Source organism: Raphanus sativus, unplaced genomic scaffold, assembly GCF_000801105.2.
Source record: "Raphanus sativus cultivar WK10039 unplaced genomic scaffold, ASM80110v3 Scaffold0825, whole genome shotgun sequence".
Taxonomy (NCBI): domain Eukaryota; kingdom Viridiplantae; phylum Streptophyta; class Magnoliopsida; order Brassicales; family Brassicaceae; genus Raphanus; species Raphanus sativus.
The window spans coordinates 21,665-29,639 of NW_026616140.1; the positions used below are offsets into that span (position 1 = coordinate 21,665).

General features: G+C 39.4%; 4 protein-coding genes across 4 annotated transcripts; 1 reads left to right on the forward strand and 3 right to left on the reverse strand.

Moving 5' to 3' along the window:
- Positions 1-1,219: 1,219 nt before the first annotated feature.
- On the reverse strand, positions 1,220-2,511 carry LOC130503138 (eukaryotic translation initiation factor 5A-3). Its single transcript, XM_056997782.1, has 5 exons — positions 2,309-2,511; positions 1,961-2,083; positions 1,819-1,875; positions 1,644-1,718; positions 1,220-1,551 (listed from the first exon to the last, which is right to left on the reverse strand). The coding sequence occupies exons 1-5, from the start codon at positions 2,426-2,428 to the stop codon at positions 1,450-1,452; spliced, it is 477 nt and encodes a 158-aa protein (XP_056853762.1). The 5' UTR covers positions 2,429-2,511; the 3' UTR covers positions 1,220-1,449.
- Positions 2,512-3,350: 839 nt separating this feature from the next.
- On the reverse strand, positions 3,351-4,580 carry LOC130503137 (cell division topological specificity factor homolog, chloroplastic-like). Its single transcript, XM_056997781.1, has 2 exons — positions 4,382-4,580; positions 3,351-4,042 (listed from the first exon to the last, which is right to left on the reverse strand). Exons 1-2 carry the CDS (start codon positions 4,472-4,474, stop codon positions 3,506-3,508), a joined length of 630 nt encoding a protein of 209 aa, XP_056853761.1. The 5' UTR covers positions 4,475-4,580; the 3' UTR covers positions 3,351-3,505.
- Positions 4,581-4,760: 180 nt separating this feature from the next.
- On the forward strand, positions 4,761-6,841 carry LOC108828545 (protein RETARDED ROOT GROWTH, mitochondrial). The gene is made up of 7 exons (XM_018602273.2): positions 4,761-5,224; positions 5,352-5,463; positions 5,564-5,723; positions 5,822-5,970; positions 6,042-6,193; positions 6,272-6,386; positions 6,475-6,841. Exons 1-7 carry the CDS (start codon positions 4,941-4,943, stop codon positions 6,607-6,609), a joined length of 1,107 nt encoding a protein of 368 aa, XP_018457775.1. The 5' UTR covers positions 4,761-4,940; the 3' UTR covers positions 6,610-6,841.
- Positions 6,668-7,787, reverse strand: LOC130503136 (chorismate mutase 3, chloroplastic-like; the record flags this gene model as incomplete). The annotated part of the gene is given in 3 exon segments (XM_056997779.1): positions 6,668-7,071; positions 7,158-7,481; positions 7,565-7,787. Coding segments are annotated over 3 exon segments (781 nt in total), but the record flags the coding sequence as incomplete, so codon positions are not given.
- Between the last annotated feature and the right edge of the window lie 188 nt (positions 7,788-7,975).

Sequence of the window (7,975 nt, forward strand, 5' to 3'; positions counted from 1 at the left end):
CCCGTGGTAGCAAGGCTACTATAAAAAAAAAGAGATAGGACGATATTAACATCTTTTGGCAGGAAAAAATATTTTAAAAATTGATGATGAAATGCAAAATTTGTTTGAATGTTGTTGAAGGAAGGATAAAGGAAATTAGAAAATGGTAGATGGGGGGGGGAGAACGAGAGAGGGACTTGTTCTCATTTGCTTGGGTCTTTTCTTCTAGCCACGTGCACCGTGTCTCTCTACTCTTTCCCGTGACTCAATATTTTTGACTCAATACCTCCCCATTAGGTGTATTACAAAAAGAAAACATGGGGAGAGTTTCGTTCATATTAACTTTATCTCATGCACAAAATAGATTTACAAGACAAAAGTTAATGGAATGTTACTATGCACCGTACTTAAGATGCTTAAAATTGCGAACTGCTGCAATGGAAAGCAAAGTAATACTAGTAGCAATGATAGTAAGAGGTGGGCGCAATTACCACTACTTGATGGGTTATTTGACTAATTAGCGTGCCGCAAAAATAAAAGGTGATTTGTGGAAAGCTCTTTTCGTCCGATCACATACAAACGTTGGACTCATTTTTGGTTTGATTATTAATGCATTTTTCGAAATGTTCAAACATACTACGGTCTCCATATAGTCAAATACGCATATGGCTATTAAATTTATTTTTACTGGGCCTAGAGTGGCCCATTTAACCCCATGAAGAAGACAATAAGATGTTCAAAATATCAACTTTGAAACCAGCAAGAGACACCATGTGGAAGATGAAGAACATCAAGTCTGTTCAAATCCACCCAAACAAAGAGTTTTTTCTGTCTGGCAACACTCAAAACGGACACTATCATATCATAGCCCACTCATCGTCAAAGTATAGCTGTAAGGCATAACCACTTATGGAAAGTGTACCTGCCGTTTAAAGGTCGGTCGCATTGTCATGATTTTTCTTACCACACCCCACTACAAAACTTGTATATCTAACATTTTCATTAACTTTGAAAAATACTGGTGAGTTCATACTTCCGGATTTACCAATAAGTAATGAAACCTCGATTAACATACCAACCGGATCATCAACCATCACACCATCCTTGCAGGTCATCTGAACACTCAGCGACGTCGAGTCCACTTGACAAGAGGGATCAGAACCCATAATCAAAATGCATTATTGATTTACCTATGAACACTTAGCCAATTATCATAACACACATATAGTAATATATAGTATAGCTTTGGAACTGTAATAGTAACTTCTCCACAACAAAAACCAAATCAGTAAGATAAGATAAGGTGTGTCTTTGCATGAAACATTGGGCTTTAAATTATTATTATGAAGAATAAGAAGAAGAAAAGACCAAACTTTTCCTTATAAAACATTTGACTCTGTCAAAATGATAATGATAGTATCATCCTCTGTACTAGTAGAGCAGAGGAGAATGCACACTTTATCATTATTGTTACTTGGGAGCAACTTCCTTCAGGGCACACATCTGCTCCTCTCCCATTGCAGACATGACAGACACAACTATATCCTTTCCCTCTTCAAATCCAGACTTGAGCTGCATTCACACACCACAGACCAAATAAATGAACCAATTAAATATTTAACAATGAACAGTTGGTTTAAGCATGCATGAGATGAGAAAGTAACCTGTGTGAGGAGAGTTTCATCAGTTGGGAGCTTGAGATCATCCTTAGTGCTACCATTGTCAGTAAGAAGGCTGACCTGTAACGTAAACAGCAAGAGAGAAACACAACCAAATTCTAGTTTATGCATGTGGGCAAAGTCAAAACAAAAACTAGACTAATGAAGAATGAAATCATACAAAGCCATCTTCAGAGATATCAATCAACTGATAGTCAGTACGGTTCACATGTGGAACCTACAAGAAGAAAAAAAAAGAAGATCAATCTTGTGAGTCAAGTTACAGAGTTTATAAATGTTTCCGAATATCATACAGTACGCACATCACAGTTGTGGGAAGAAGGAACAATATCTTCGAGCTTCTTAGAAGTGAAGATATCGATAGCAACAAAGTGACACTTGGCGTGACCGTGCTTTCCAGTCTTGGAAGTCGAAACCTCAACCACCTATAAAGAAAACCCAATAAAGAATTAATGTTTTAAAGTTTAAAGAGAAACCAACAAGAACTGTCTATCTTCCGACATAAACTAGATTCCATTGAAACCTATAAGAAACACAGCTTCTTTCGGTCCTAAACACCAAAGCACTGATCACCACGCCATGCAAATTTATAACAGTAAGCATATAAATGTAAAGACACAGAAAAGGGAGAAAAAGCAAAGAGAAAGGACCTTGCAGGGACGGCCCTTGATGACGATGTGACCACCCTTACGGATGTTACCAGCTTGCTGGGGATAGGTCTTTGAAGCTCCAGCGTCGCTTGACTCAAAGTGGTGCTCCTCGTCCGACATCTTCCACCGATCTGATCCACACACACACGCACGAAAACGTGTGGCAAAGTCAGTCGAGTGACATTTAGTTTTTATAGAACCTTTTGAAGGAGAAGAAGAAGAACACGAAAGCCTGAGAGAGAGACGTGTTGCACTCTTAACTATTCCTTTTGGACCGTTGGATTAGCATTTCCTTTCTCAAATTTACCGTCCTGATTGATCGACATGTCGCGTGCAAATTACGCGGGGCCCTAAATTATCCTTTTGCTTTAATTAATTAAAAAAGATGTCTTAATTAAAACTTGAAAGGCAGGTCGTAGAAGTTACGCTGTCGTGAGATTCTCTATGTAATTAGATGCGTAGAACACATAATTTTTTTTTTTCTTTTTGATCAAAGAAAACCTAATAGTTATTTCTGATTTTCATTCATAATAATTATGTGCTTGAAAGCAAAAACTTATGTACTGATGATAATTTTGGAGCTGAAACATTCTCATAGTGTGGAAGATTATACTTTGCCATGCTTAACGTGCTACCAAGAAACACACACAGTCAATTTGATGACAACCTTCATAGTGCTTTGCGTATCTGATCAAGACCGAGAATGCTTTAGATGCTTTGGCCTCACTGAAGCAAAACCACATTTACATTTGTTTGAGAGGAGGATAGACTTTAAAATCGACCGTTACAGCTCTAACTACAACTTTACAAGCAATCCCGTCTAAAGCCTTCTATGTTATTTTAATTGGCAAATGATAGACAAAAGCTGAGGCTGGAGAGTTGTGTTGTTTCAGGAGCAAGGCATAGATCACATGCCTCAGGCAGGGGCTGAATCAGACTAAAAGCGAACTACGATTAAAATCTGATCAACTGAAACCAAGATAGGGTTCTTGGATTCTTGCTATGAAAATCCGACCGACACAAACTATCGCCAAGAACATAGTTAAAACTTTGAAGAGATAAGTTGCATATATATATACACAATAGGAGTTGTAAGAAACTTTCTTTGTTCCCTTACAGACTAAAATTTCAAGAAAACAGACAAACAAGACACTGTTCAAGAATCCAACTCTAATAAGACCGTGCCCCCACTTCTTATTACTCCGGAACATAAAAGTCGAACCTGACATCCACAGAACCATCAAGGGTATCTTTGTAATCCCCATCGGATATAGATCCAACCTCGTCGACTTCTTGGTACTCTGCTTTCACCCTCCTAACAGGCACCGTGACCGAGTAAATGGTCCCCTGGTCACCGTCCGTGGCGACATTCAGCTGAACCTTCTCCTCCGACTCGATCTCCACGAAATCCGACAGCGCGTGAACGATGTTGTTGACGATTTTCCTTTTGGCTTCGTCGCTGACCGCGCACCTGTCCGAGAACAAGATCATCTTGAGCCGCTGCTTGGCGATCCTCGCGTTGGAGCTTCTCCTCGACGCCGCGCGGGAAGGGAAGATGATCTTCCAGGCGAGGTTTAAACGGTCGAAGAGACTCATGTTGATGGCGTTCAAGAGAAAGCTCTCTAGTACCTCTTGCTCAGCTGGGCTTGGCGATGATAGCTCGTAGTCTCCTCCGGTGTTCCTTGCAGAGAGCTTTGTTTTAACACGTGTGCTCACAAAGCTAGAGAAATCAACCTGCAAAATTCACAGGTAAAGAAATTGTAAAAATCAAGTAATTCTATAGCTAAAGACGATGTATGTGTTATAGAACAGAGAGACGGTTTACACTAAACCATCAATAGATGTTGCGATAGACACAAATGTAAACCGGTTAAGCTCTATACATAAAACGATTATTCTAATTATACAATGAGATTAACCGGTCAGTCTATTCTAATAGCATTCCAAGAAGAGAAAGATAAGACACTGATTACTACGGAATCGGGAACAATGAGTCGCCAATTTGATCATAAACAGATCCAAATCTGCTTTAAAAGAGCAATTTTCGAAATCGTAGAGAAGAAGAAATCAGACCTTAGAAGAAGATAGTGGTGAAAGGCGTTTAGGATGGTGATGGTAAGGAGTTACTAAGCTCGCAGAGATCCTCAGATTCCCAGATATCGCCATTTTCTTCAACAAGTTCGAAATTTAATTTCTTCGCCTGAGAAGCGAATCTTTTTTTCCGGTCGTCTCTTCTCTTTCAGTTAAGAGTAGAAAGAGGGATACGATTTCGATTTCGAGAGTAAAAGGCTATCAAACAACATGAAAACGCTGTCGTATTGTGGTGCATACAAAAACGTGGTTGTTTCCTTGCTACCTAAACGCCGTCGTTTTCGCTCGCAAATGAAACGCTGTCGTTTAAGCCACCAAAACGGAAAAACGTAGTCGTTTCGTTGCAAATGAAAACGCGGTCGTAGTTGAGAAGCCAAACGCGAGGTTTACGAACTAGTGTCGCCGGCGAGAACCTGAGAGGCTTCTTCGGACCCCCATCCTATTATATATCTTTGCAATCTAATAAAGTCGAATTCTTTGGAGGAGAGTGACCTAAACCCCAAACAAGAAATTTTTCAACTTTTTATTGTATTTTCTGTGAATGGGTAGATGGAGAGCAGTCGGTGCTCTTCTTCTTCGTCGTAATCAATTAATCAATTCCTCCTCAAAGCCTCCATGTCTTTGGAGACGCCCGGCGATTGTTTTCCATAAAGCTTCTGGCTTTCTTAATTCCCGATTCTTCTCAGCGTTCCCTTCTCCGATTTCGATTTACAACAACGACTCTGACTCTGGGTCGGGCGATGTTTATCAAAGCTACGACTTTGGAACCAAGGAAGAGGAAGACAAAGGCAAAATCCCCATCAAAGCCTATTTTCTCAGCACTAGGTCCGTTTTTTTAATTTGAGTCTTAGTGTAGTGTTTCAAAGTTTTAACCTTTTTGGGCTTTACTACTAGAGATATAGTAGTGATGAGTGTTGTTGTGTTGTTTTCTTTGTGTTTTCTTTTGGGGCAGTATTGATTTGAAGGGGATGCAAGCTGACAACTTGTGCAATGTTGTTCCTCCTACCTCTCGCTCTACCAACTCCATCGCTCTCAGATTCTCTGATTCCTCTTCCGGAATCCCTGTAAGAATTTACTGTTATATTCAAGTTTCTATTCAACTTACTGTTTCCAAGTTTTAACAAGCTTGATGTTGGGTTGTTCTCTCTCTCTTCTTCTTGAAAGACGTTGGACGAGAGGGAGAGTGTGAGCAACTGTCGGTTCATGGTTGTCTTTCAATACGGTTCTGCTGTTCTTTTCAATGTTGATGACTCTGACGTTGAGGCTTATCTCGACATTGTTCGTAGACATGCTTCTGGCCTTCTCACTGAAATGAGAAAAGACGGTCTCTATTCTATAACCCCATTCCTTGGCTTCTTCATAGCTTTTTTTGTTTTTTTGTAATGAACAACCTTTTTCTGGATTTTTGTGTGTGTGTTTTAGATTATGCTGTTAAGGAGAAGCCTCTGTTGACTGAGGAAATGAAAGGTGGGCCTGACTACATTGTTCTCAAAACTTTGGATACTAATAGCATCCGTATTATTGGGAGTGTGCTTGGACAAAGTATTGCGTTGGATTACTTTGTTTCTCAGGTAACCCTCTTCCTTCTCAACTGTCCGTAAAACGATACAAGTATCAGTTTTGATATTTATGATTCTGTCAGGTTGATAAGTTGGTGGAAGAGTTTGCTGGTATAAACCGTGCGATGGAGAAAACCGGAACTTTCACAATGCACAGGAAAAAGCTCTTCCAACTCGTTGGGAAGGCTAATTCTAATCTAGCTGACGTCATTCTCAGAGTTGGTCTCTTTGATAGGTAATAATAATTTTCTATTTACTCTTTTTTCGTTTTTTAATACTATGCTCAATCTTGAACATTCGTGTGCTCTCATAGATCCGAGATTGCTTGGAGAGAGGCTAGATATGCGCTGATCTATGAGTACCTAAGAGAGGAGTACGAGGTTACTCAGAGATTTGGGAATCTAGACTTTAAGCTAAAGTTTGTAGAGGTATATATCTTCATTACATTTTACTCTTGTCAGTTTTCGTTGTTTTGAGTCTTTTTAATGTGATCCTCTGTTTTTGATTGATGTGCAGCACAACATTCATTTCCTACAAGAGGTGATGCAGAACCGAAGATCAGATCTATTAGAATGGTGCATTATCTTCTTACTTACCCTTGAAAACATTCTATCTATTTACGAGATTGTCCGAGAGTCCACAGGAGCTTAACTCTGATACTACTACTACAAGATCATTGCAGAGTACTCAAAAAAAAACTCTGTCAACATCAGAAAGAATTTTTATTTTATTTTTTCTTAATTATTCTCAGATTAGTTCATTTGTTTTTTTTTTTAATTCTCTGTTTAAACCTGTAATAAAACTCAGCTTGAGCTGCTTATGTCACATTACAGTTTCATAAAAGTTAAAAAGATCAAAAATACAAAAAAATGGTTTCAATCAATCAAGCCTCCTAAGCAAGTACTCAATTTGGACTTCCTTAGTGAGGGGCATGATTCTTTCTCCATAGAGTTTAGCAACCAAGCTAGGGTTGATTTTGTACGAAGGATCAGTCTCTGTATCGTTGATTGTTGTTATGTCTTGACCGAAAATCCTGGCTTTGATCTCAACTCTTTTCTTGATTACTTCTTCAACTGTTTCGTAAGTCAGAAGCCTCAGCAGTTGTGTCCGGTCCTGCCAAAGACTCACAAAGTCAGTTTATGATGACAAAAAGAAAGAGTGNCTAAAAAAAAAAAAGAGAGGGCGTGGTGGCGTTTTACTTGTTCACGGATGGCAGTTTCGTAGGTAGCTGGATTCTCAAGAAACTTGGCCTCGGCAACAAATTTACCGAAGTGGATTCTCTTTGAAAGTATCTGCAAACACATCGTGTCACAGACAGCAGCTGAACCGCAGTTACCATCGTCCCCTGGATTGACCAGCCTTGGAAGGAGGTGTTTGAAATACATGTTCCACACCTTCTTGTTGATGTTTATAGAATCAGCACAGTGATGCAGAACCTGTGGGTATTGAATAGGGGGAAGGATTGGGTCAGGCAAGCACTGTGGGAAAAAAGGATGTTCATCTGGACTCTTGTACCTGTCCACCTAATTAAATCTCAAAAGCCAAAAAAAAAAAAATCAGAAACAGAGAGAGATTTTTTAATCTAACTTTTGTAAGCTTTTTGGACCTTAGCGTGGAGCTGTTCAGTCTCTCTGACCATAAACTCGACCAAAGATCCTTGAAACCCTTCCATAGCAAAAGCATCTTCGTCGTATGTGTCAGGGTTGTAGCGGTACTGAGCTCGCTCGAGAAGGTTGAAGATGATGCTGTCCTCTTGACGGATCAAAGAGTGTCTTATGCTGTCAAGTGTCAAGCTCTCACTCTCGTCCACCCTTAGACTCCTCGAGTATCTGAAACTTTAAATACAACTAAAAACACTATGAATCATCATAGAATATTAATAACGATTAGCTAAGATAAATATTTATAAGATAACGACAGACAATGATTTGTAATAACATGATATACTAAGCTCTTGGATCCACGGTAATGACACTATTATGTTGAAAATGCGCGTAGATTGAAAAGATAATTCGTA